Raw genomic sequence first — 27381 nt, 5'->3', positions numbered from 1 at the left:
ACAAGCAGCAGGGATGACCGCAGCCTGGAGAGGATTGTCAGGAAAAAGCCATTCAAAAGTTTTGGGGACTTTCACAAGGAGTGGACTGAGGCTGGAGTCAGTGCATCAAGAGCCACCACACACAGATGGATCCTGGGCTAAAGAAAAACAGACCTGGTCTGTTGCTCAGTGGTCCAAAGTCCTCTTTTCTGATGAGAGCAACTTTTGCATCTCATTTGGAAACCAAGGACCCCGAGTATGGAGGAAGAATGGAGAGGCCCAAGGACCCCGAGTATGGAGGAAGAATGGAGAGGCACACACTGCAAGATGATTGAAGTCCACTGTGAAGATTCCACAGTCTGTGTTGATTTGGGGAGCCATGTCATCTGCTGGTGTTGGTCCACTGTGCTTCATTAAGTCCAGGGTCAAAACTGCCTTCTACCAGGAGATTTTGGACCACGTCATGCTTCCTTCCGCAGACGCGCTTTATGGGGATGCTGACTTCATTTTCCAGCAGGACTTGGCACCGCCCACACTGCCAAAAGCACCAAAACCTGGTTCAATGACTGTGGGATTACTGTGCTTGATTGGCCAGCAAACTCACCTGACCTGAACCCCATAGAGAATCTATGGGACATTTCCAAGAGAAAGATGAGAGACATGAGACCGAACAATGCAGAAGAGCTGAAGGCCGCTATTGAAGCATCCTGGTCTTCCATAACACCTCAGCAGTGCCACAGGCTGATAGCTTCCATGCCACGCCGCATTGAGGCAGTAATTGCTGCAAAAGGGGCCCAAACCAAGTACTGAGTACATATGCAGCTTCTACTTTTCAGAGGTCCGATATTGTTCTATGTACAATCCTTGTTTTATTGATTGCATGGAATATTCTCATTTTCTGAGATTGTGGATTTGGGGTTTTCATGAGCTGTAAGCCATAATCATCACAATGATGACAAATCACGGCTTGAACTATCTTGCTTTGCATGTAATGAGTCTCATATATTAGTTTCACCTTTTAAGTTGCTGCACTGAAATAAATGAACTTTTGCACCATATTCTCATTTTTTGAGTTTCACCTGTGGAAGAGACATTTCTACCACTTCTATATATAACAGCTTCCCGCTGTCACTGGTGCCTGAGGAAGACATGGATGGGTACAGCGGCCACACCCCCAGGAATCAGTGATGTCATTGGGAATCCCTGACATGTAAGGAAGGGGGTGGGGATAGCAGTGACATCACTGACCAAATATGGTCACATTTGGGTAATAAGGTCCCACCATCCCTGTCCCTTCACTTATGTAGATGATGACAGTTTAGGGAGCTGTCATTGGGCTGGTGCTATTGTTGGGTACTATATACCCCATACTCATTCACATGGGGGAACGGTATATGGGGGCCCCTTGTTATTAAAGGGGGTTTCCAGAATCCAATATGACCCCCACCCACAGATCCCCATAGCCACCAGCCAAGGTGACAAGGTGCTATACCTGGGGGAATCCCCCCTGGTAAGGTGACCCCCATGTTGTGGACATGTGGCCTGGTATGGATCAGGAGGGGGGCACACTACAGCCCCCCTCTGCACTCTGTATGGTGGGCTGTATATGATATACTGCTGACCCCCGCACTCTGCGCCGTTATTGAAGAGTGTGAGGTGTCACCGAGGAGCAATGTTCTATATTGAAGTTTGCCGTCATTGCACCGACACACACAATAGTTTTTGTTCAATAAAAGTTTTATTATAATTTTACATTTAACAAGATTGAAGCATAAAAATCAGGAAATAGTAAAGGAAGAAATCCGATTGGTCAGGAAGATCCCTTGTCTGGAATGTGGGGGCGGAGTCATTATTATTGGTGTACAATACAATACACAACGTGTTCCATTATTATAACAAAGTATTGTAGAAAAGATCCCAACATAGAAAATGGGGGAACGGAGGAAATAAAGGCGGATATGAAGGGGAATCTGTGTACGGGGAACACCTTAACAATCACCACCATTTTATTCTCCAGGGCCTCTGATGTCACAGAATAGATGTTTGGGGGTTTATCTCATCTTCAGGACCAAAATCTGCATTTTCCCATGTGTGCAAAATCATGCAGAAACAGCTCTGGCAGTGAGAGGGTTAATGTGGGCTAGATGGGATCACTCTGCTGGGGTGACATTAGAGCTCCCCCTAGCTGCAGCCTGGTAATAACATTGCTGGGAGGTCTATTCATTTCTCTGCTCCATACTTCCCGTCTTTATAGAAACGTCTCCTGACATTTGGGGGTCTATTCATAGAATGTTTGTATAGCAATTCCCTCAGTGAGAGTTCATGTCCATTCCTCCTGTGTGAATGGGGGAACCAATGTTATTAGGATCACATCTGAGCTGCTGGAATGTCTTCCATTGATGGAAAATACATTGAAAACTTCTTCTCCTGCCATCAATGGCCAACCCGGTCCCACACTTCATCCATGTCTTTGGGGACCTCTGATCTCCTTATCAACTGTTTCTTCCATGATGAAGGTCAGCCTTGGAGTACATCTGAGGTGTATATCAGGGTGTGCTTCTTCCCCACATTAGTGCCACACTCAAGGCACTAATACACCTCCAGGGTTGTGTGGGACCCCTGTTGTTCAGGAAGACAGGACTTCAATGAGGAACATTTCCCTCACTCAGGACAGGAAAGTGGCTTATCCCTCTTGTGAGATCTCCGATGTCTGTAAAGATTGGAGTTCTGAGAAAAACATTTCCCGCACTCAGGACAGGAATACGGCTTCTCCCCCTTGTGAGATCTTTGATGTTCATGAAGATTGGAGTTCTGTGAAAAACATTTTCCGCAATCAAGACAGGAATATGGTTTCTCCCCTCTGTGAGATCTCTGATGTCTGCAAAGATGGGACTTGTCTGAAAAACATTTCCCGCACTCAGGACAACAATACGGCTTCTCCCCCGTGTGAGATCTCTGATGACTATGAAGTTTGGACTTCTCTGAAAAACTTTTCCCACACTCAGAACAGAAAAATAGCTTCTCCCCAGTGTGAGATCTCTGATGTCTGTAAAGACTGGACTTCTCTGAAAAACATTTCCCGCACTCAGGGCAGGAATGTGGCTTCTCCCCCATGTGAGATATTTGATGTGTGTAAAGATAGGACTTCACTGAAAAACATTTCCCACACTCAGGACAGGAATACGGCTTCTCCCCCGTGTGAGATCTTTCATGCACATTAAGCTCTGATTTATACCGGAAACCTTTCCCACACTCAGGACAGGAATATGGCTTCTCACCTGTGTGAGATCTCTGATGTGTGTAAAGATGTGACTTTTGTGAAAAACATTTTCTACACTCAGGACAGGAATACGACTTCTCCCCCGTGTGAGATCTCTGATGTCTGTAAAGACTGGACTTCACTGAAAAACATTTCCCACACTCAGCACAGGAATAAGGCTTCTCACCCGTATGAGATCTCTGATGTGTTTTAAGATGAGACACTTTTGAAAAACATTTCCCACACTCAGGACAGGAATATGGCTTTTCACCCGTGTGAGATCTTTTATGCACATTAAGACCAGATTTAGAATGGAATCTTTTCCCACACTCAGTGCAGGAGTAGCTCTTCTCTGTTGGAGGGTCGGCCTGGTCCCACACAGTCTGAGGTTCCTCAGGATACGAGGAATCTGATGGTCCATCTACACTGGGTGGTGCTGGATGGATATTGGAGGGAGCCGGGTTTCCTCCTGGACTATACTGTGTGATGTCCTCATCTTCTACTTTCCAGTCTGGAGACAAAGTGAGACAATCCTCGGAGGTTTTCCTCATCTCCCGGCCATGGACTAAAATACAAAGACAAAGAGGATTACTAGACAGAAGCTGATTGGTTCCCCCAAACCAGGACTCCACCCACATCAGGCAGCTTGGTCTCTGAGGAGCTTACAATTCCACCCTCAAGGGAACTAGGAAATGGCTCCTCTGATCTCCTACCAGGTCATTTCTTTATTCATGGACCTTAGTCAGAGAGTGAGGAAATAACCAGAACTGTCTTTTATAGGAGGGACAGTGATGAGGGGATTATAGGACGAGGGTCCCCACCCCCTCTATCACTCATCGCCATCTTCCCAACACAAGAAGTACTGCACTTCCTTATTTAGTCCATGATTTAGCATGAAGAACAGCGGGGCTGAACCCCACCAGAGGTCAGAGAGTGAGGATGGGGGGAGAACAACCAAGATGAAGACTGGACTGATCCTGAAGACCACCATCATTGGGGTATTGACTCCTCCCTCATTATCACTTTCTGTTTAAGGGTCCAAAGTTGGAGGATGTTATCACATTATTATCACCATGTAAAAGTCTGTGCTCCAATCACATCATCCGATATAAAATGTCCAGCTGGTAGGAAATGGGGGGGACAAAACAGAATCCATATTATGTATATATATAGCAGTGGGGGGAGGTCAGGAGTATGTAATGTACAATATAAATGTTATAGTATAAGGGTCAGGACTCATAATATAGGTATTCAGTAATCAGTGGAAGATGAAATGTTTCCTGTAGACAAGTTGCAGACGTCCCACACCGCTGCCTCCCATCTCCTGAGACTGCACTCAGTGACTTGGGTCTGAGACTATACAGACATATCCCTCCCCCCCGCACAGCCAGCAGACAACAGAGCAAGGAACCCTGGGAGAATTGTCCTGTCAGAGATTTTAGTCAAGCATGAGGAAGAAGACACACAGAACAGGTCCCAGATAACTCAACACTTATGGTGAAAATGAACATTCTGCTGCCAGCTGAACCCCAGAACCTCCATAAATCCAGTCTAGATACATAAATTGTGTCTGCAGCACAGAGAAGGAAGATTATCCGAGAGAAATCCAGGAATACAGGACGGGGAACACAGCTCAGGAAAGTGACCAGGGGATTACAGGCTGATATCACCCAGTCCCCGCCCTACTCTGGACCAATCAGTGAGCGGTATGGGTGGAGGAATGTATTTAGGGTTCATGACCCACCTGTGCTGATCTCTGTAGGAGTGTCCTCCTCTATAAATGTCCCCGTTATTCCATCCTCCTCCATAGACTGCTGATCATCCCTCACATACGCCTCTTCTTCTTCTGCTTTCACCTCAAATTCTATATCGATTGGATCTCCACTCTAAATCAAGGAAATGAGAGAAAATATCATCTGTAAAATATAAGCTTACATACAAAAATCCACACATCATCTTTACAAGTCCATGTTCTAGATTCTCCGTCCCACCAACCTTGTAATGGTGAGGGATGGTGTGACCTTCCTGTGTGGAATCCCAGGAATACAGAGGATGGGGACATCTCTCTGGTGGGTTCCTGGTATTAGGTGGCTCCATCATATCCTTGTGTCCTTCTGAAAACTCCTCCATCACTCCATACTCCTCATCCTCCTCTTTATACTCTTCTTTAACATCAATATTATCATCCCCGAGGATTCCACTCTGAAAGATATAATAAAACATTCATTGTAACAAACATGCTGTGTATAAATCACAACTACCAATAATTGTCATCATCTACCTGATGATGGTGAGGGATGGTGTGACCTTCCTGTGTGGAATCCCGGGAATACAGAGGACGGGGACATCTCTCTGGTGGGTTCCCATGACTGGATCCATCTGTAGGAAACACACACACTGACTGAATCCATTGTTTCTATGTGTTTATCAGATGATGGGGGATCTAGGTGGATCCTCCGTACTGCTCTCTCCTTTACAATAAAGTCTCCTCTTACCCGGTGATGTGAGGGGCGGCTGATTGTCCATCATGACGTCCTTGTAGAGATCCTTGTGTCCTTCTAAATACTCCCACTCCTCCATGGAGAAATAGACAGTGACACCCTGACACCTTATAGGAACCTGACACACACAATGATACAGTCACCATCCAGACACATCCCTTGTCTGTTACTGGAGAATGTCCCAGAATTCCCGGCACCGCTCACCTCTCCTGTCAGCAGCTCCATCATCTTCTTGGTGACTTCTAGAATCTTCTGCATGTTGTGTCTCTCAGGGTTTAGGGAGTCACATGGAGGCACTGTGATGGCCATATGATCACCTGACTTCAGAAGAGGAAATCTCTGTATTGAGGAACCAATAGGAATATCACGTTAGACTCCCAGAATCCTCCTCACCTCTCCGGTCAGGTCTGTGTTTTATTAATAGATAGAAGAGTGATGTCATGTGACCTCCCAGAATCCCCCTCACCTCTCCGGTCAGCAGGTAGATGATCTCCAGGGTGAGGTTTAGTATCTTCTCAGTCATGTGACTCCGGTCCTCCTCCATCCTCATTGGTGCCATCATGTGATCTATACAGGTCTCCTTGTAGACGGATAACTTTGGGAAATGAAAGTAAGAATGATTTGGATGGTATTGGTCACACAATAATAGGATGTGGATGTGAGGGGGGAATAGGAGGGTTGCTGGACATTGAAGAACTACTCCCCCCATGGGAACACATTTAGTTTGGACTGTTTAATGTTTGTTACATCTTGGAGGACCTGGAACCCTCTTGGGCTGTTGGATCAGAAATTCCCTTTTCTCTGTTGGGTTTGTTTTGTTTCTGGTTTGCAGCTGAATCAGGACTCCTCTAAGAACAAGTGCTCACTGAGTGAAGGAATGTCCTTCTCTATTTTACTTGATACTCCAGAACATGTCACATGACCAGTGAGACAATAAGAAGGTTAAGATTGTCAGTTCTGTAAGGTCAGAAAAATATGTACAGGTGGGGGGGCACCACAGACCCAGAGACCTCCCCTCCCTCTGAGTCCCCTGAGCCCTTCAGCCCCCTATTCCCCCAAAGCCCTGCAGCCTGACTAACCCCTAAAAGGTCCCAGATTCCCCCTTCAGGGGCCCTAAAGTCTTTCAGCTTTACTAAACCCTCACAGCTTCTCAGCTCCTCTACTTCCCTCAGACCCCTCAGTATTTTCCTCTCTCTGACACCAATGATGGAACATATTCTTCATGGCCGGCTGGGGAATGTTTTCTTCCTCCTGACCAGCAATGTAAGGGGCTCTATGCTCCATACTCCTGACCCCGGCACTCCATCATTGTGTTGGCTGCATAGTGTAATGATTGCCCATTGAGAAAAAGGAGAGAAGCGCCTCTAAGTGCAATAAGTCTTTTTATTCAAGTCTAAATGTAGAAACACTCACACGTGTGAAGTAATCATAAGCTTACAAACCGTGGTTAACAATAGTTAACGGTGGGGTGGTAACCCGGGTGAAGAGCCGTCATCTCTCTGCGATGTGGGGAGGTCAGCTCTCGGCTGGAACAGCGGGGTGGCTGGAGGGAAACAGAGGTGAGGCCGGCCAGCATGCACGTCCTCCCTCAGAGCCGGATGGAACGTAGCGGCGGTGTGGCCGTGATGACGTCAGATCCCAGGGTGCACTGCAACGCGTTTCGGAGCATGCACTGGCCGTGGAAGGCGGAAGTGCACTCCTTTTTCAAGCTGCTTGAAAAAGGAGTGCACTTCTGCCTTCCACGGCTAGTGCATGCTCCGAAACGCGTTGCAGTGCACCCTGGGATCTGACGTCATCACGGTCACACCGCCGCTACGTTCCATCCGGCTCTGAGGGAGGACGTGCATGCTGGCCGGCCTCACCGCTGTTTCCCTCCAGCCACCACGCTGTTCCAGCCGAGAGCTGACCTCCCCACATCGCAGAGAGATGACGGCTCTTCACCCGGGTTACCACCCCACCGTTAACTATTGTTAACCACGGTTTGTAAGCTTATGATTACTTCACACGTGTGAGTGTTTCTACATTTAGACTTGAATAAAAAGACTTATTGCACTTAGAGGCGCTTCTCTCCTTTTTCTCATCTACAGAAGTTGCTACAGCTTATTTGGAAGCCTTGCCCTCAGTGCCACACGGAATCCTACGCTCTTCATACAGTAGCCACTAATACCACCATCACCCCATACTACCATTTCCCAGGACTTTGCAGTGTTTGCGCTGTTACAACCCTTCCTCATTTTTTCTAATGATTGCCCATTGGCTGCCTGTGTAGTGTCATCATTGCCCTTTGTAGGCCATGTATGGTCAGGATGGTCCTTGTCTTGTCTATTTATTGTCAGTGCTGTTTGTTTAGAGGACCATATTACTAGAATTTATCTCCACAATGAGGAGAATGTTCCGGCCCCGGAAGTGGGGGAATGTTCTGCCCCTGAAGGGGTTCATCTGGGTTCCCACACTATATATGTGTGTATCATCATCTGCTGGAGATAAAAGACGTCACAGTGACTATGGAGGAAGAGGACGGACATGACTATGGAGGAAGAGGACGGACGTGACTATGGAGGAAGAGGACGGACATGATGATGGAGGAAGAGGATGGACTATGGAGGAAGAGGATGGACATGACGGGGGGGTTACTTGGTGTAAATAGGAAATAACATCTTATTACCTCCTCTGCTGCCACTTCCCCCAATGTCTCCTCTTCTTTGTGCCACATGGAACGTTCTATCTGTACCTGACATAATTTCCTGTCTGTAGCTGACATCACTTCCTGTCTTCCATGGAGACTTCCTGTTTGGGTATAAGCGAGATCACCACCTTGTGGAGCTCAGAGGAACTGCAGCCCTGAGAAATGTCTCATGGTGTAATCCCGGCCTTGTGTTGTGTTCAGCATTTTGAATGTTTTCTTGTCATATATGCCCTTTAACCCCTTCAATTCCGGGCACTTTTACCCCCTTCCTGCCCAGGAAAATTTTCAGGTTTCCCTATCCTTCATTCAGGAGGTCCAGTCCCCACCATCTGGGGATACAGTATGTATGGTAGGTATATGTGAGCGCACAAAAATTGATATCAGCTGCTATGCACAAGGTAACCAAGTAACACCTTACAATAAGCAATATAAATAATAGTGTGCAGCACTAAAATTATTGTAAAAGGTCAAAAAGGTACATAAAAGTGACATAAATATTCACAAATTGATTCTGAAAAATAAACTCATGTGATATAAATAACACCAGACATATAAAAGTTCATAAAGTGACTAAGTGCTCATATATCCTGTACAGTCCTGGAAACGGTGCTGTGCAATCAGGTCTGGAAGAAATGCGCACTCACCGGAACGCGTAAAATAAAGTGCGTTTTGTAATAAATCCTGCTGTCATCTAATGGTCATCTCAGGGCAGGAATAGAGTAAACTCCCTCTTATGGGGGATGGGTCCTGGGACTTTAAGATGATGAATCCGGGTTTTCCAGAGTTCCCCTTAAGGGATGGATGGGTGCAGCTCACTGGGTGTAATAGAGGCTCCCTCTCTGGGAACTGGGCAGTGGATGTCTGTAAATCAATACTCCCCGGGGGAGTCAAGGCAAACACATCCCATAGTGTAGTAGTATGAATATTTATTGAGATAATAATAGGTATCCAGATAAAAACACATAGGGTGAGTAAGCAAAACCGCATGGACTAACCGGCCAGAGTTAAAGATGGCCGCCGGAGCTCCACGTTGCTCCAGCGGTGTGACATCATGGAGTTATTGGCTCCCTCTTATGCGTTTCGTGCACCCGCACGTCGTCTGAGGGGAACACCAATAACGCCAACCCGCGCGCCGTCAGTTTATACATGTATATACATTATACATGCGCCATCTTTGAGAAGACGTAACTTAGTGCGCACACGCAGCCTATTATCACCCATTTCCCTTTCTATGTCTCAGCGGATCTCCCGCAGCCTATTAGCTCCCATTTCCCTTTCTATGTCTCAGCGGATCTCCCGCAGCCTATTAGCACCCATTTCCCTTTCTATGTCTCAGCGGATCTCCCGCAGCCTATTAGCACCCATTTCCCTTTCTAAGTATCAGCAGATCTCCTGCAGCCAATTAGCACCCATTTCCCTTTCTATGTCTCAGCAGATCCTGTTTTTGTCACATTCAAAAAAGGAGGAGGAGGTAATCTGTATATGAATCCCTTCAGGGGGATCAGATTAGTGGTGATCATGCCACATCTGTCTGCTCCACCCCCTCCCCTTCCTCTTCCTCTATGGCCTCTTCTGCTGAATTGTCATGTGAACCAGCAGTGCTCAGTAAGCATCCAAGGGGCTATGTGATCAGTCAGGGTAACAGATGCCACTCGGTGCTTCAGCTGGTCTGTCTAAGCCAGGGGTCTGCAACCTTTAAGACATAAAGAGCCACTTGGACCCGTTTCCGAGAGGGAAAAAAAGACTGGGAGCCGCAAAACCATTGCAACATTTAAAACAAATCCGACACTGCATATATTGCAAAAAGCGCTCTGGTCATGAAGGGGGTTTAAGGGCCCAGTAAGCAAAGGGTTAATCAGGGCCACAGTGTATCATCATAATCACAATCATAGCCTTAGGTCAGTGGTGGGCAACCTTTTTTTTCAACTGAGCCAAATCTCGCCAAAACCACGATTGAAATTTATTTTGAGAGAAACATTTTTAAAACTGAAAATACATCCCCCATATAGTAATTCATCCCCCATATAGTAATTCATCCCCCATATAGTAATTCATCCCCCCTATAGTAATTCATCCCCCATATAGTAATTCATCCCCCATATAGTAATTCATCCCCCCTATAGTAATTCATCCCCCATATAGTAATTCATCCCCCCTATAGTAATACATCCCCCATATAGTAATTCATCCCCCATATAGTAATTCATCCCCCATATAGTAATTCATCCCCCATATAGTAATTCATCCCCCATAGTAATTCATCCCCCATATAGTAATTCATCCCCCATAGTAATTCATCCCCCATAGTAATTCATCCCCCATATAGCAATTCATCCCCCATAGTAATTCATCCCCCCTATAGTAATTCATCCCCCCTATAGTAATTCATCCCCCCTATAGTAATTCATCCCCCCTATAGTAATTCATTCCCCATATTGTGTCAATTCACTTACCTTTGCTCCGCGTGTTCCTCTCGCTGTGTTCCCGCGCCGTTCTGGTCTTCAGGGCGGACTGTGAGAGGAGAGGAGTTCGTCACGCTGCCCCGCCTACATCCTGACAGCCAATGTTTGCCAGCGGGCGCCCGGCACACAGAAGAGCTGCATTAAAAGAGCCGCGGCTTGCCGACCCTATTGCCTGTCACCAGGTGGGCAGTGTGCTCCGGAGCCGCAGGAAAGGTGAAAAAGAGCCGCATGCGGCTCCGGAGCCGCGGGTTGCCGACACCCGGTCTAAGGGATAGGAGCCACACCAGACCAGAGATTCTGTCAGCTCTGCAGGAGCATGCTCAGAGGTGGTTGATGCCACGGCAGATTGAGCCAGGAATGGTTGTATGTGACAATGGCACCAACCTTCTCTCCACCCTCTTACAGGTACACTTTACACATGTTCCATGCTTGGCACACAAGCTGAATTTGGTGGTGCAGTGCTTCTTGAACAGGTACCCAGGCTTTCAAGATCTTCTGAGGCAGGCCAGAAAAGTCTGACCATTTCTGGTGGTCACACATGGCCTGTGTTCAGTTGGCTGAAATTCAACCTGCCCACCAACCGACTCATTAGTGACATGTCCACTCGGTGGAACTCCACTTTGGTAATGCTGCAGTGGCTGCACACACAGCAGAGGGTCATCAATGAGTACCTGTGTGAGAATGGCACAAGGACAGGCTCAGGGGAACTTGGCTTCTTCTCACCTCACCAGTGGCTGCTGACAATGGATGCATGCGCTGTCCTGTCACCATCTGAGGAGACCACAAGGATGGGGAGCTGTGACACTGCATGCATCAGTGACACTATCCCTGTAGTCTTCCTGCTGGAGCACACGCTGCATGGAATCATGGACAGGGCACTGGAGGCAGAACATCGGGAGGAAGAGGAGGATTTCCTGTCCTCTCAAGGCCTGCAGAAACCATTCCTGTGGGGCTGCAGAACACACAGCAGGAGGAGGAAGTAGAGGAGGAGGAGGATTGCAGCAACATGGAAGTAGAGGATCACATAGAGCAGTATTCAAGGGACACTTTTCAGTTCCCAGAAACCCAGCCAGGAGTAGTACATGGCTGGGAGGAGGTAGTTCCTGACAATGTCATCCTCAGTGACCCAGAGGACTCAGAATCTCCTGCCTCCTCAAACCTACGCTGCATGAGCTCCCTGATTCTGCAAAGTCTGTGTAAGGACCTGAGGATGTGTTATCAAGAAGAGGGATCAATACTGGTTGGCAACCCTTCTTGATCCACGTTACAAGGGTAAAGGTGCAGAGCTCATCCAGTCTTCCCAGAGGGAGCAGAGGATGAAACATCCTGAGGACGCCTTGAAATTGTGTAAACACCTTTCCAGACACTGGGAGGTCACCATTTCCTGGACAAATTGTTTCTGAGGCTTCACTCTGTCAAATGAAGAGCGGTGGAGAAGGCGGTCAGCTGACCGATGCCTTTAAACAGTTCTTTAGTCCTCAGCGCCCAGGGCTGTTAGGTTTAAGCACCTATCGGCAGGGTCTGCATCATATGGTGCAGGATTATCTAGGGGCAAGAACAGACTTGGAGACCTTTCCAACTGAGCATCCACTGGGTTACTGGGTCTTGAGGATGGATCACTGGCCAGAACTTGCTCAATATGCCATTGAGGTACTGGCCTGTCCTGCATCCAGCGTGCTTTCCGATTGGACATTCAGTGCTGCTGGAGGTTTTGTGATGGATAAAAGAGTGCGTCTGTCCACAGACTCCGCTGACCAGCTGACATTTATCAACATGACTCAATCTTGGATAATGTTTCTAGAATTGTTAAGAGTTTTCCACTGCAGGGCCCATGACTGCACCCAGCAATAGTAACTGTGAGGGGATACAGTGTTCAGGTACCATCAACACCCAAGGCCACATTGTTCTACACCTGTATGAGAGGTGCATATAATTAGAATTTTTAGAGCCGGGTCCAATCCTGCACTCATCAAGAATAACTCTGACGGGTTACGGTGTCAGTCCTGCTGCAGCAGGTTCTATACATTTGAATTTTTTTTCCACTGATTCATGTCCATCAGGGCAGTACCCGAGTCCCCATACCACTTTTATTGCCAATACTTAGCATATAATCCTTCAAAATGGGCACTTTTGAATTTGCAAGTTCGAGTCCCATAGGTTCGATGTTCACGGCAAACTTTTGGTCTGTTCGAATGTTCTACCATGAACTGAACCGAAGGGTGTTCAGCCCATCACTAGTGATAAACTAGAAGTGCAGAGAGAGCACACAGAGCAGATCACACAAAACCCGACATACGGGGTATATTGGGGAATGTGAGGGCACAGTACAGATAACAAGACAGAGCACAACAAAATAGTCCACCAGGTAGCAGCGTAATACCACATAGATAGTCCATGTAGGATGGCCAAGCAAAATGGAGAACCAGTACACCAGGCCACCGGACAGTACGGCAAGGGGAATGTACCCAGCCCACAGGGCAGGGATCTGGACAGACTTGAATACAGCGTAGCAGTGGTTAAGTCCACCACACTAGGCACGGATCTAGGTGGACCAGTGTAGGATATAGCAAGGGTCAAATCCAGCAGACATGGCAGGGTTCCAGGCAGAAAAGTGGTTGAGTCCAGAACAGGGCAGGGATCTGGGCAGACAAGTGGTTGAGTCCAGCACAAGGCAGGGATCTGGGCAGACAAGTGGTTTAGTCCAGCACAGGGCAGGGATCAGGGCAGACAAGTGGTTGAGTCCAGCACAGGGCAGGGATCTGTGCAGACAAGTGATTGAGTCCAGCACAAGGCAGGGATCTGGGCAGACAAGTGGTTCAGTCCAGCACAGGGCAGGGATCTGGGCAGACAAGGAGCTAAGTCAGCACAGTATAGGGAAATGGACAGACAAGCGGGGTGATTCAAGCACAGGGCAGAGACCAGGACAGCATGGTATGGCACATCAAGGGTAAAAACTGGCACGCTGTGCAGGAATTGGATCCAGGAGCCACTTAATCCAGAGTCCAGGCACTATGAGGGATGAGAAGCAATAGACACAACATATGTTCAGGGACTCACCAGTCAACAGAAGTCCAGGCAGCATGGCAGGGAACAGGAGGTCTGGTGGGCAGAGGTTCCTCATATGTGCATCACAGGTCCTCAGAAGGCTGTGTGTCCTGGCCCCAGTATCTGGACCACACAGACAAAAGTTGCCAGAAGATCAGAGAGTAGAGCAGAGTCCCAGTGTCCAGGAAGCTATCTGTCTCAGCAACTCTTTGCACCAGGTAACCTCTCTTTCTAGGAAGACATGCAGCCCTCAGTCCTGTGTGTCCATCACAGAAGTAAACTCAGAAACGTCTGACCCTTTCTGCCAGCATAGGGTTATTATATTGTCCTTTGAATTCAGCCAAGCTTTAAGCATCCAAACCTGCTGCCGGCACATCTGGCTTTATCCAGCTACAGGACACAATGCTGTCTGTGCTTCAACAAACACACAAAAAAAATTATATTTCTGCCCTTTGTTACAACCCCTGCCCCTTCCAAACATGTACCAGCAAGAGTCCTCAACATGCCTCTGCAAAGTACATGTCCCAGTTCATCAGCAAAACTACAAAAGTATCCATGGGATGGCTTTTCATCTGAGGGCAACATGGTTATTAAAGCTCTTTCCAGCAGGACATCACTTTGGGGTATGGAAATGGTTGGCTGACGGACACATTTGAAGTGCTGGGAGGATAATTTGATCCACTAACCAAACTGCAGCTGTAAAGTTGGACATCTCCCTACAACTCTTGGGACAGATAGCCTGCATGTGACCCTGCTGTCTCCATCTACAGCATCCAGTCTGGGGTGCTCTTCCTTTATGTCTCCACCTGTTTTCCAAACCAAGAGATCCTCCCATAAACCTTGGGGTGTTGGTGGGATTGACCTGAGCCTTTACATAGTTAACAGGGTAGATCCTTGATGAATTTGCGTCTTGCATCAAGCCTGTCCCAGATTTGTGCTCTACTCCTAGAGCTCTGGGTCACACTCCCTAGAAACAGACAATTACATTTTCACAGGTCATTCCCTTGGAGAATATCAACAGAAATGCCTGCTATTACCCCAACAGAAGAAATTCACCACACAGGGATCAATGATGGTCAGGAAAGCACCTGTATCATAGAAACCAATGACTTTTTGTACATCTATGCAGACCTCCTGTAACAGCTGCTGCCTTATCTTGGGATAGCTTGGGGTAAGTGGCTGGACTCCATAAACTCCTAGAAGGGCATCAGTTGTTGGAAGCATCAATACACTTTGAGATGGTGAAAGGCTCTATCCTTCTGGCACCAGTGCTACACTGGGATCAAGGCATGTGTTTTGAGTCTGGGGAGGGTGGAAGTTCCTTGGGCATGTAGCCTGGAGATGCCTGGGTTGTCCACATCTGTAGCATGGGTGGTCCAAGGGTGACCAGAGGGCTGGGGTTGGAGTGGCATTTCCTCAGAAGCTTGGTACATATCCATATAGTGCACTGACTTGGGAAAGTTGGACCTGAGAGTCTTTTTCTAACAGGGCAGCTGGCCTGGCAGTGACCGTTTTATCCACAGCCAAAGCAGAGTCTTTATAATAAGCCTGGGGGCCTCCTGTGGGGGAACTGGATTGTCTGAGAGATTTGGTTGAGGCAGCAGCACTATCTGGGGACTCATACAGCAGTGGGGAGGTTGCAGCTTCCTCTAGAGTGATGAGTTTCCATTCACACATGCACTGTTGGAGCTCAGGGGGACACTCGAACAACAACTGCTCCTTCAGGATCACATGAATAATTTCCTCAGGGGAGTTCCCTTTATCCTCTGCCAACATGGCAACATGCTAAAGAAGACTTATGCACAAACATTTTGAAGGTGGTCTCTGGGAGGTGAGGGGTAGTCTTAAGCTGGTCCCAATAAGACTATGTGATATTGCTTCCATCCCTGCCCTTTTTATTTACTCATAGCTGCATTTCTTTAGGGGATCCATCATGTGATAGGCCTCAGTGGCCCCTTCATCTAGCATCCCTACCACATGGCAGGTCCAGTCCATGGGATGTACTTCCAGCAGCTTGCATTGGTGTTCAAAGTCCTGAACAAACCCTTCTTCATCTCTAGTATGTTCTTGGTAGGGCTTAAAGTCCTTGCTGGAGACTCTTGAGGATTCCCTTACCATAGGGACAGGGACAGAGGTGGCTTCTCTGTTCTCTATTGCCTCCCACTCTGTTTGTCTCTTTTGTGTATTTTCAGTGACTGCAAGTTTCCTTTCTGTTGTGGCACCCTCCCCCAGAATGGCCATCTCTAGCACCAGATAACCCATGGGCTCTTACTGGCTTTCCTGGGTAGCTCTGGTACATACTCCCAGGGTGGTGCCTGACCCATGTCGGTGCTCAACTTCTGTTGGCTAGCTTCCTCCAGTATCCGGACCAGCTGTTCTATAGTAAGTCCCTTGTTGCTGAGACCCAACTCTCCAGCCTTTTCTTGTAGGCTGGGACATCAATCCATGGTGTGCAGATTCTTGTCATCCATCTCCAGTGCTCTCGTCCCGCTGCTGCCAACCAGTTTGTGATGAACTAGGAGTGCAGAGAGAGAGTAAATGGAGGCAGATCACACAAAACCCAACATGTGGGTGTTTATTGGGGAACATGAGGGCAGAATAGGGATAACAAGACACAGCACAACAAAATAGTCTTCTGGGTAGCAATGTAATACCACACAGATAGTCCACATAGGATCATCCAGCAAATTGAGAAACCGGTACACCAGGCTACCAGATGGTACGGCAAGGGGAATGTTCCCAGCCCAAAGGCTGAGCGGTAAAGACCTCCGGCAGCTGTTCATTGCAGTATGAACCAGGCCATAGAATTTTGGAACCTTTCCCCTCCTTACTTCATGCTTCATGTTTTTTCTTTGATTCTACACAAGTCCTTGGATCTCCAGATAGTCAAGCTCTGCTGTTACAAAGCCTGATTTTTCCAGCCTTATGGTGTCAGTGGACATACTGGATTGACTGTTGCAGCTGAAAAAGGTTTTGAGAGACAGAAGTATCTAGGCCTTTTGTTGTTTCTGCTCTTTTGAAGGCTAGGAATTCTAAATTAGGGAGACTTTCCACAAGTCCTTACAATCATATTTTGTGTTTTGTTGACCTAAGAGGTTTCCTCCTTGTTTTGGTCCATGTCTTGGTTTCCTTCTTGGGGTGGGGGATGAATGTGTGCCTGGCCTTGTGTATAACCAAGAGTCAGATTTCAGCCTTGGCAGTCTCTTCTTTCAGGGGCTGATTGCATTACACTTTCTAGTTGCATGCGTTGGTACTAGATGTCATGCATGTTGTTCCTCCGGTCAGCCTGTCATTGTTTCTATGGGATCTCTTTCTGTTTTTACAGAATTCTCTGTTTGAGCCCATTCAGGATCCTTTTGTTCCCTTTGTTCTTTCACAAAGATGGCTTTTTTACCTTAGATTTTTATTTATTATTTTTACCTGAAGGAGTTTGTACCTTTCCATCTCAGCCAGGACAGCGTATTACCCTCCTTTACCCTCATCTCAGCCGGGACAGCGTATTACCTTCCTTTACCCTCATCTCAGCCGGGACAGCGTATTACCTTCCTTTACCCTCATCTCAGCCCGGGCAGCGTATTACCTCCCTTTACCCTCATCTCAGCCGGGACAGCGTATTACCTTCCTTTACCCTCATCTCAGCCGGGACAGCGTATTACCTCCCTTTACCCTCATCTCAGCCGGGACAGCGTATTACCTTCCTTTACCCTCATCTCAGCCGGGACAGCGTATTACCTTCCTTTGCCCTCATCTCAGCCGGGACAGAGTATTACCTTCCTTTGCCCTCATCTCAGCCGGGACAGAGTATTACCTTCCTTTACCCTCATCTCAGCCGGGACAGCGTATTACCTTCCTTTGCCCTCATCTCAGCCGGGACAGAGTATTACCTTCCTTTGCCCTCATCTCAGCCGGGACAGAGTATTACCTTCCTTTACCCTCATCTCAGCCGGGACAGCGTATTACCTTCCTTTACCCTCATCTCAGCCGGGACAGCGTATTACCTTCCTTTACCCTCATCTCAGCCGGGACAGCGTATTACCTTCCTTTACCCTCATCTCAGCCGGGACAGCGTATTACCTCCCTTTACCCTCATCTCAGCCGGGACAGCGTATTACCTTCCTATACCCTCATCTCAGCCGGGACAGCGTATCACCTTCTGTGGCAGGTGCAGCACCATTTGGTGCCTAGTGCGCTGTGGCATTAGAAAAATTATGCAATTGCTGTTTCTTTGTTTGATTAGACTGACTTTACTCTGTAATTCCTCCAATGCCGCTCTATGGATGCAGTAGGTTTAAAGAGCACACCGAATACTTTAGTTAACTTCTTTAATAACTTCAATCTTCTTCATATAACTGCTTACAATGGCTTATTTCTTTCATATTACAATGGTTTAATTCGTATTACATTGGGTTGATTCGATAGCTTATCTCGATAGGTTCAATAGATTTGATAAATTCGTTCTGTATATTTCGATAGATTGATAAATTCACTTGGATTTATAAATTCGTTAGATTACTCTACAGTGACTTGATTCGTAAGTTCGGTGGAACTACAAGTAAACACATACAACAGTTTTTAGAAACAGATCTACCTGCACTGTTAAACAATAGAGGAACACACAAGTGCATTAAATACCTATTTGGCCTTCTCTGCCTCCATGGAGCATCTCTGATTGGAACTTTGTCTGTTACCTCCTCTGTCTGGTGAGCATGTGTCTCTAAACTATTCTAGCAGGGAGTTTTACACAGGCATAAATGTGAAACTGGCTGGGATTGGTTAAGGCTCTGTACAGTGTGAGGCTGTCTGTGATTGGCTCACCTTATACTAACTCTTAAAGGCATATTTTCCTTTTCTGCTTCTGCTAACACAATTAATATAAAAATGTCATATAACATTCAAAGACATAAATCACAGCAATGATTCTGCTTTTGGCTTTAACATATGCACATATATACTATACTGAGGTTATTGGCAGGTTTGGTATACACATATATGTGACCCATATTAGCAACCTAGGACTGGTCTTAGCTGGCCAGCTACACCTGCTTTTACCCTCATCTCAGCCGGGACAGCGTATCACCTTCCTTTACCATCATCTCAGCCAGGACAGCTTATTACCTTCCTTTACCCTCATCTCAGCCGGGACAGTGTATTACCTTCCTTTACCCTCATCTCAGCCGGGACAGCGTATCACCTTCCTTTACCATCATCTCAGCCAGGACAGCTTATTACCTTCCTTTACCCTCATCTCAGCCGGGACAGTGTATTACCTTCCTTTACCCTCATCTCAGCCGGGACAGCGTATTACCTTCCTTTACCCTCATCTCAGCCGGGACAGCGTATTACCTTCCTTTACCCTCATCTCAGCCGGGACAGCGTATCACCTTCCTTTACCCTCATCTCAGCCGGGACAGCGTATCACCTTCCTTTACCCTCATCTCAGCCGGGACAGCGTATCACCTTCCTTTACCCTCATCTCAGCCGGGACAGCGTATCACCTTCCTTTACCCTCATCTCAGCCGAGACAGCGTATTACCTCCCTTTACCCTCATCTCAGCCGGGACAGCGTATTACCTCCCTTTACCCTCATCTCAGCCGGGAGAGCGTATTACCTCCCTTTACCCTCATCTCAGCCGGGACAGCGTATTACCTTCCTTTACCCTCATCTCAGCCGGGACAGAGTATTACCTCCCTTTACCGTCATCTCAGCCGGGACAGCGTATTACCTTCCTTTACCCTCATCTCAGCCGGGACAGCGTATTACCTCCCTTTACCCTCATCTCAGCCGGGACAGCGTATTACCTTCCTTTACCCTCATCTCAGCCGGGACAGCGTATTACCTTCCTTTACCCTCATCTGAGCCGGGACAGCGTATTACCTTCCTTTACCCTCATCTCAGCCGGGACAGCGTATTACCTTCCTTTGTCCTCATCTCAGCCGGGACAGCGTATTACCTCCCTTTACCCTCATCTCAGCTAGGACAGCGTATTACCTTCCTTTGTCCTCATCTCAGCCGGGACAGCGTATTGCCTTCCTTTACCCTCATCTCAGCTGGGACAGCGTATTACCTCCCTTTACCCTCATCTCAGCCGGGACAGCGTATTACCTTCCTTTACCCTCATCTCAGCCGGGACAGTGTATTACCTCCCTTTACCCTCAGGCTCAGTAACTGGGGGAATAGGTTTTTATCACGTTGGGTATTTGTTTGTCTATCAGGTTACCTGTAGTTGACAGCCGCAATTTGGCTACAGGATTTCTCTTTGTGGCACCTGAGGACCGAATAGAAGGATCCCGCAGCTTCCATGTCTATGTTTATTCTCTGAATTTGTCGCCTTGTTGCTCCAGTTTCCAGTATGAAAGGACAGGTTCCCCCTTTATAAGGGATGACACTACCTACCTTCAGTGTATCATGTTGGTGAAGCCTCTACCTGGTCTTCGGTGCACTCTTTATGATGTTACCAGGTGGATGTTAGAGTCACTAAGGACACTTCACTTTGGACACATTGGTTTTTGCAGGCTGCTGCATGAGGTTCTTTCCTTTTTCTGGTTGTTTCTGGGACTTGTTGGCTTGTTGTCCTCCCCTCATGTTCTAGGTGGGACATCCCTGTTAGTAAGGAATGTAAAAGATGTTCTGTATCCTGTGATGTATTCCAAGAAATGGATTTTACAGATCATTGATGCCATTTGTTACTAAGAGACAGGAATTGTTCATTGCTGAAGGAGCCCCTAGAAACCTTCGGAGGAACCCTGGCTGGGAAAGGCTGGACTAGGCAGTCATATATTTCTGTCCCCCTTGGTGGGAGTGGAGGTGACCCCTCTATAAGGATCTACAGTCCATACACACCCAGCACAAGGCCGGGGTCACACTGCCAGATGGTTCTCGGGGCTGCAGTTCCTCTGAACTCCACAAGGTGGGGATCTCACTTCTACCCAGACAGGAAGTCTCTTTGGAATACAAGCAGGAAGTGATGTCAGGCACAGACAGGAAGTAGAGAGGAGACGTTGTGGAAGTGGCAGCAGAGGTGGTAATAAGATTTTATGTTCTATTTACACCCAGTAACCCCCATCATGTCCGTCCTCTTCCTCCATAGTCATGTCTGTCCTCTTCCTCCATAGTCACGTCCGTCCTCTTCCTCCATAGTAATGTCCGTCCTCTTCCTCCATAGTTACTGTGACGTCTTTTATCTCCAGCAGATGATGATACACACATATATAGTGTGGGAACCCAGATTAACTCCTTCAGGGGCAGAACATTCCCCCACTTCCGGGCCGGAACATTCTCCTCATTGTGGAGAGGTGTCACCTTCTCACCTCATCAGTCTATACTAACAGATTTCCTGACTTTAATTAGTGGTGGGGGATGGGGGGATATTTAGGGGGATTGGAATATCTATGTCTCCATTTCATAAGTTTCAAATAGGAAGAAAGAGAAAAATGTCATTTGTAGTAAATGTCCTGAAAGCATATTTCCCCATAATGATCCCAGTCTCAGATATTCATCCTACAATGTGATCAGTAAAGTCTCTTAGAGGTCACAGAGATCTGAGAAATATGATGTGTCCTGGCAAAGCCCAAAGACAAACTTCATCTTTCATGTTTGGAGAGGTGGGACACACCAGGTATAGACCTACAGAAACCTCACAGAGCGCCCCCCACAGCTGCTCCTCCCAATGTCCTTCCAACTAGAGTCAGAGAATCCTATGACATCACACTGACCTCACAGCTCCTCCTCCCAATGTCCCTCCATCCAGAGTCAGAGAATCCTATGACATCACACTGACCTCACAGCTCCTCCCAATGTCCCTCCATCCAGAGTCAGAGAATCCTATGACATCACACTGACCTCACAGCTCCTCCTCCCAATGTCCCTCCATCCAGCTTTTTTCTTTTTATCCAGTACTCTTAGGATGTGGGCGGACCCTTTACATCCTCACAAGCAAAGCAGAACTGTTTATCCTTCATTCTATGTAATGATGTCAGAATTCCTTATACCTCAGCCTGAAGTGGGGCTTCACTGAAACACAGACCTGACCGGAGAGGTGAGGAGGATTCTGGGAATATCATTTGATTTTACTATTTGTGTCCAGATGTAGAGTTTTCCTCCTGTGAAGTCTGGAGATCATATGACATCACATTGCCTCCACCTCCCTCCCTGATAGAAGAGAGAAAGAAGAAGAAGATTCTAGAAGTCACCAGAGAGATCACTGAGCTGCTGACAGGAGAGGTGAGCGGTGCCGGGAATTCTGGGACATTCTCCAGTAACAGACAAGGGATGTGTCTGGATGGTGACTGTATCATTGTGTGTGTCAGGTTCCTATAAGGTGTCAGGGTGTCACTGTCTATTTCTCCATGGAGGAGTGGGAGTATTTAGAAGGACACAAGGATCTCTACAAGGACGTCATGATGGACAATCAGCCGCCCCTCACATCACCGGGTAAGAGGAGACTTTATTGTAAAGGAGAGAGCAGTACGGAGGATCCACCTAGATCCCCCATCATCTGATAAACACATAGAAACAATGGATTCAGTCAGTGTGTGTGTTTCCTACAGATGGATCCAGTCATGGGAACCCACCAGAGAGATGTCCCCGTCCTCTGTATTCCCGGGATTCCACACAGGAAGGTCACACCATCCCTCACCATCATCAGGTAGATGAGGAACAATCACTGATAGTATCATTAGGATCTGTACATTATCTGCATTGTTACCATTGATGTCATTTTATTCTATATTCAGAGTGGAATCCTCAGGGATTATAATATTGTTGTTAAGGAAGAATTTAAAGAGGAGGATGAGGAGTATGGAGTGATGGAGGAGTTTTCTGAAGGACACAAGGATATGATGGAGCCACCTAATACCAGGAACCCACCAGAGAGATGTCCCCATCCTCTGTATTCCCGGGATTCCACACAGGAAGGTCACACCATCCCTCACCATCATCAGGTAGATGATGACAATTATTGGTAGTTGTGATTTATACACAGCATGTTTGTTACAATGAATGTTTTATTATATCTTTCAGAGTGGAATCCTCGGGGATGATAATATTGATGTTAAAGAAGAGTATAAAGAGGAGGATGAGGAGTATGGAGTGATGGAGGAGTTTTCAGAAGGACACAAGGATATGATGGAGCCACTTAATACCAGGAACCCACCAGAGAGATGTCCCCGTCCTCTGTATTCCCGGGATTCCACACAGGGAGGTCACACCATCCCTCACTATTACAAGGTTGGTGGGATGGAGAATCTATAACATGGACTTGTAGAGACTATGGGCTCCAATCACAAAGCGGTATCTTCCCGTATCCCAGTATGTAGTAAGATGCTGCATTCTGTTTTTTAGTAGTGAAGCCTGCGGGTAATTTACCACTGGTGTCCTTAGCAACACTTGTAAATAGCTCGTTGTTAAGGAGAGGGCAGCCGCCAGTGTCCCCAACAACCAGTAAACAAGGAGCGGTCGGCTGCCAAGTTCCCCGCTGACAGCTGTGACAGGTCTGGTATGGATTTTGAGGGTTTCCCCGATGCCAAAATAATAAAAATAAAGGCGTGGGTTCCCCTCCAAAATCAATACCAGACCCTTAGTGAGTGCCCATCTTCCTCCTGAACCATACCAGGCCACATACCCTCAACATGGGGTGGGTGCTTCAGGGCAGGGGTGCTCTGCCCCCCCCCCCAAAAGCACCTTGTACCCATGTCAATGGGGACAAGGGTCCTTCCCCACAACCCTGGCAGGTGGTTCTGGGGGGCTTATTGGAATCTGGAAGGCACCTTTAACAAGGAGGCCCCCAGATCCCGCCCCCCCACTATGTGCATGAGTATAGAAGGTTAAAGAAGAGATAAAAGAGGAGGAGGAGGAGGATGGGGGGATGGAGGAGTCAGAGCTTCTAAAAGAACACAAAGATCTGTACCAGGACACCATGGTGGAGTCATCCAGCTACAGGAACCCACCAGAGAGATGTCCCCATCCTCTGTATTCCCGGGATTCCACACAGGAAGGTCACACCATCCCTCACCATCATCAGGTAGATGATTGATAATTATTGGTAGTTGTGATTTATACACAGCATGTTTGTTACAATGAATGTTTTATTATATCTTTCAGAGTGGAATCCTCGGGGATGATAATATTGATGTTAAAGAAGAGTATAAAGAGGAGGATGAGGAGTATGGAGTGATGGAGGAGTTTTCAGAAGGACACAAGGATATGATGGAGTCACCTAATACCAGGAACCCACCAGAGAGATGTCCCCGTCCTCTGTATTCCCGGGATTCCACACAGGAAGGTCACACCATCCCTCACTATTACAAGGTTGGTGGGGCGCAGAGCATGGACTTCTGACAATATATGGATTTTTTATGTGAGCTTATATTTTACAGATGATATTTTCTCTCATTCTCTTGGTTTAGGGTGAAGATCCAATAGAAGTAAAAGTTGAGGTTAAAGCAGAAGAAGAGGCGTATGTGAGGGATGATCAGCAGTCTATGGAGGAGGATGGAATAACGGGGACATTTATAGAGGAGGACACTCCTACAGAGATCAGCACAGGTGGGTCATGAACACTAAATCCATTCCTCCACCCATACTGCTCACTGATTGGTCCAGAGTAGGGCGGGGACTGGGTGATATCAGCCTGTAATCCCCTGGTCACTTTCCTGAGCTGTGCTCCCCATCCTGCCTGATGTGGGCGGAGTCCTGTTTGGGGGAACCAATCAGCTCCTGTCTAGTAATCTTCTTTGTCTTTGTATTTTAGGCCATGGCCGGGAGATGAGGAAAACCTCCGAGGATTGTCTCACTTTGTCTCCAGACTGGAAAGTAGAAGATGAGGACATCACCCAGTATAGTCCAGGAGAAAACCCGGCTCCCTCCAATGTCCATCCGGCACCACCCAGTGTAGATGGACCATCGGATTCCTCGTATCCTGAGGAACCTCAGACTGTGCAGGACCGGGCCGGCCTTCCAACAGAGAAGAGCTTCTCCTGTACTGAGTGCGGGAAATGGTTCCCTTCTGAATTCCGGCTTAATATACATAAAAGATCTCACACAGGTGAAAAACCATATTTCTGTCCTGAGTGCGGGAAATGTTTTTCACAAAAGTCTAATTTTGAAAGACATCAAAGGCTTCACACAGGTGAGAAGCCATATTCTTGTCCTAAGTGCAAAAAATGTTTTTCAGCTAAGTCCTATCTTTACACACATCAGAGATTTCACACAGGAGAGAAGCCTTATTCATGTCCTGAGTGCAGGAAATGTTTTTCAACTAAGTCCAATCTTTATAGTCATCAGAGATTGCACAAGGGAAAGAAGCCATATTCCTGTTCTGAGTGTGGGAAATGTTTTGCACAAAAATCAAAACTTGTTGTACATCAGAGACATCACACTGGGGAAAAGCCATATTCCTGTCCCGAGTGCGGGAAATGTTTTTCAGGCAAGTCTAGTCTTTACAGACATCAGAGATCTCACACGGGGGAGAAGCCACTTTCCTGTCTTGAGTGTGGGAAATGTTTTGCATACAAATCAGGACTTGTTATACATCAGAGATCTCACACGGGGGAAAAGCCGTATTCCTGCCCTGAGTGCGGGAAATGTTTTGCAACTAAGTCCAGTCTTTATAATCATCAGAGATTGCACAAGGGAAATAAGCCATATTCCTGTTCTGAGTGCGAGAAATGTTTTGCACAAAAATCAAAACTTGTTGTACATCAGAGAAGTCACACGGGGGAAAAGCCATATTCCTGTCCTGAGTGTGGGAAATGTTTTTCAGATAAGTCTACTCTTTACAAACATCAGAGATCTCACATGAGGAAGAAGCCACTTTCCTGTCCTGAGTGAGGGAAATGTTCATCTCTTAAGTCCTGTCTTCCTGTACATCAGGGGTCCCACACAACCCTGGAGGTGTATTAGTGCCTTGAGTGCGGGAAATGTCTTCTAGATGAATGTTGCTGGACATCCCAGCTCTCATGTGGGGAAGAAGCACACCCTGATATACACCTCAGATATACTCCATGGCTGATCTTCATCATGGAAGGAACAGTTGATAAGGAGATGAGAGGCCCCCAAAGACATGGATGAAGCATGGGATTGGGTTGGCCATTGATATCAGCAGAAGAAGAATAATGGAGTCAATGTTCTAGCAGAAGCTCTCACAAACACTTGGAGGTCTGATGGAGGTGTGGAAGTGTGAGGTCCTGCCACTGTGACAATGACACAGGGTCCTCCTGGCTGCTGTTTAAGAAGCTCCAACATGTATTTTGTGAGCAGAGAAAACTGTGTTCTAGGTTGTCAATGGATTTGGTAGTTCCAGGTAGGAACCTGGAGCTTGAAGGTTCCAGAGATTCTTGGTGGGGGCAAGACCTTCAGTCCCATGTCCAGGCTTTGCTAGATGCCTGCAGCCTGTGTGAGTACATAGGTGGGCAGGATTGTTATAGGCCAAGTCTTCTGCCATTTGGAGACAGGACCCTGTCAGGAGAGCTGGGGGTTCCTGCTGGAGACTTCATCCCTTGTGAGGTGGGATTCCTTGCCCAAGGACTGGGAAAGTCAGGACAGCTCCAAGAGTCTGGGGGACCTGAAGTGGCTTGTGAGTCCAGGGGGCTGGAGGGAGTCCATGGGGCTGGAGGGAGTCCAGAAGTCAATGGAGGAGTGATCAAGCTTGAGGGGGGCTGCGGAACCCTATTCAGTGGCCAGGAGTGGACCTGTGTAGTGAGGTGCTGTAACCAAGGCTGAGTAATCCTGAAGAAGTCCTAGTCTGGGGGACCAGTGTACAGATCAGTGGTGCTGCTGAAGTGTAGCCAGGTGAGCTAGCATTTTCAGTGATCTGATGTATTGACAAAGCTGGACAATCCCCTGTGTGGGAAACCTTATGGTGTAAAGACTTTCATTTTCCTTCTTAATAAAAGTGGGCTGCCGTGCTGATAAACCGCAAGTCTTGACTGACGTGGACTCACTTACAAACATCTACCACAGGAGCTAACAAACCCCCATATCACAGAGGGATTTCAGGAAAATACTGCATTGAGGCCACTAGATGGAGCTGACCATCATAGGAAATCATTGTGTAAAATAAATGATGGGCAGAATGTATCTCGGCGGGGGAAATGCTCCTCACATTTGTCCAACTAACTTTCACTTACAGTAAGTTTTTATAATTAAAGTTTTGTAGGATACATTGTGCAACTCGTACAAATGTTCAGAAGTAACCAACCCATGAAAACAATTCCAGCGTGCATCCGTAAATCATACAAGAGAATACAAGTGATGGATATAAAGATCAGTGAGCGCGGCGTGTTACAAGATCGGGTTTACAGTAACGATACACATTGTAAGAATGGCAACAAGAGGATAATTAGGGAAGGAGAAGAGAATAAAATGAGGGGGAGGGGAAATCTTGAGTTAGCCATAATTTGGGAGACACTCTTGGACTGGGTGTGAGAGTCGGGTCCTGCACAGAGGATAGG

General features: G+C 47.2%; 4 protein-coding genes across 4 annotated transcripts in view; 2 read left to right on the top strand and 2 right to left on the bottom strand.

Annotated features, from left to right (window-relative positions):
* Window positions 1-27381, bottom strand: part of LOC149460716 (uncharacterized) — a 242625-nt gene that overhangs the window by 164883 nt on the left and 50361 nt on the right. The gene's annotated exons all lie outside the window — the stretch shown is intronic.
* On the bottom strand, window positions 1699-3809 carry LOC149460719 (uncharacterized). Its single transcript, XM_089679291.1, has one exon. The coding sequence runs from the start codon at window positions 3787-3789 to the stop codon at window positions 2641-2643; it is 1149 nt and encodes a 382-aa protein (XP_089535417.1). The 5' UTR covers window positions 3790-3809; the 3' UTR covers window positions 1699-2640.
* LOC149460718 (uncharacterized) lies at window positions 24011-24539 on the top strand. The gene is made up of 2 exons (XM_089679194.1): window positions 24011-24238; window positions 24337-24539. Exons 1-2 carry the CDS (start codon window positions 24011-24013, stop codon window positions 24484-24486), a joined length of 378 nt encoding a protein of 125 aa, XP_089535320.1. The 3' UTR covers window positions 24487-24539.
* The window catches only part of LOC149460717 (uncharacterized), a 45774-nt gene continuing 43087 nt past the window's right edge, over window positions 24695-27381 (top strand). The window contains exon 1 of the mRNA XM_089679327.1: window positions 24695-25682. Coding sequence (XP_089535453.1) covers window positions 24695-25682 — 988 coding nt within the window. The remainder of the gene's footprint in view (window positions 25683-27381) is intronic.

The sequence above is a fragment of the Staurois parvus genome, unplaced genomic scaffold (assembly GCF_062004578.1).
Source record: "Staurois parvus isolate SC_StPar_1 unplaced genomic scaffold, SC_StPar_1.0 ptg000221l, whole genome shotgun sequence".
NCBI lineage: Eukaryota > Metazoa > Chordata > Amphibia > Anura > Ranidae > Staurois > Staurois parvus.
Note: the sequence above shows the minus strand (reverse complement) of the source record. Positions and strands in the feature narration are given on the sequence as shown.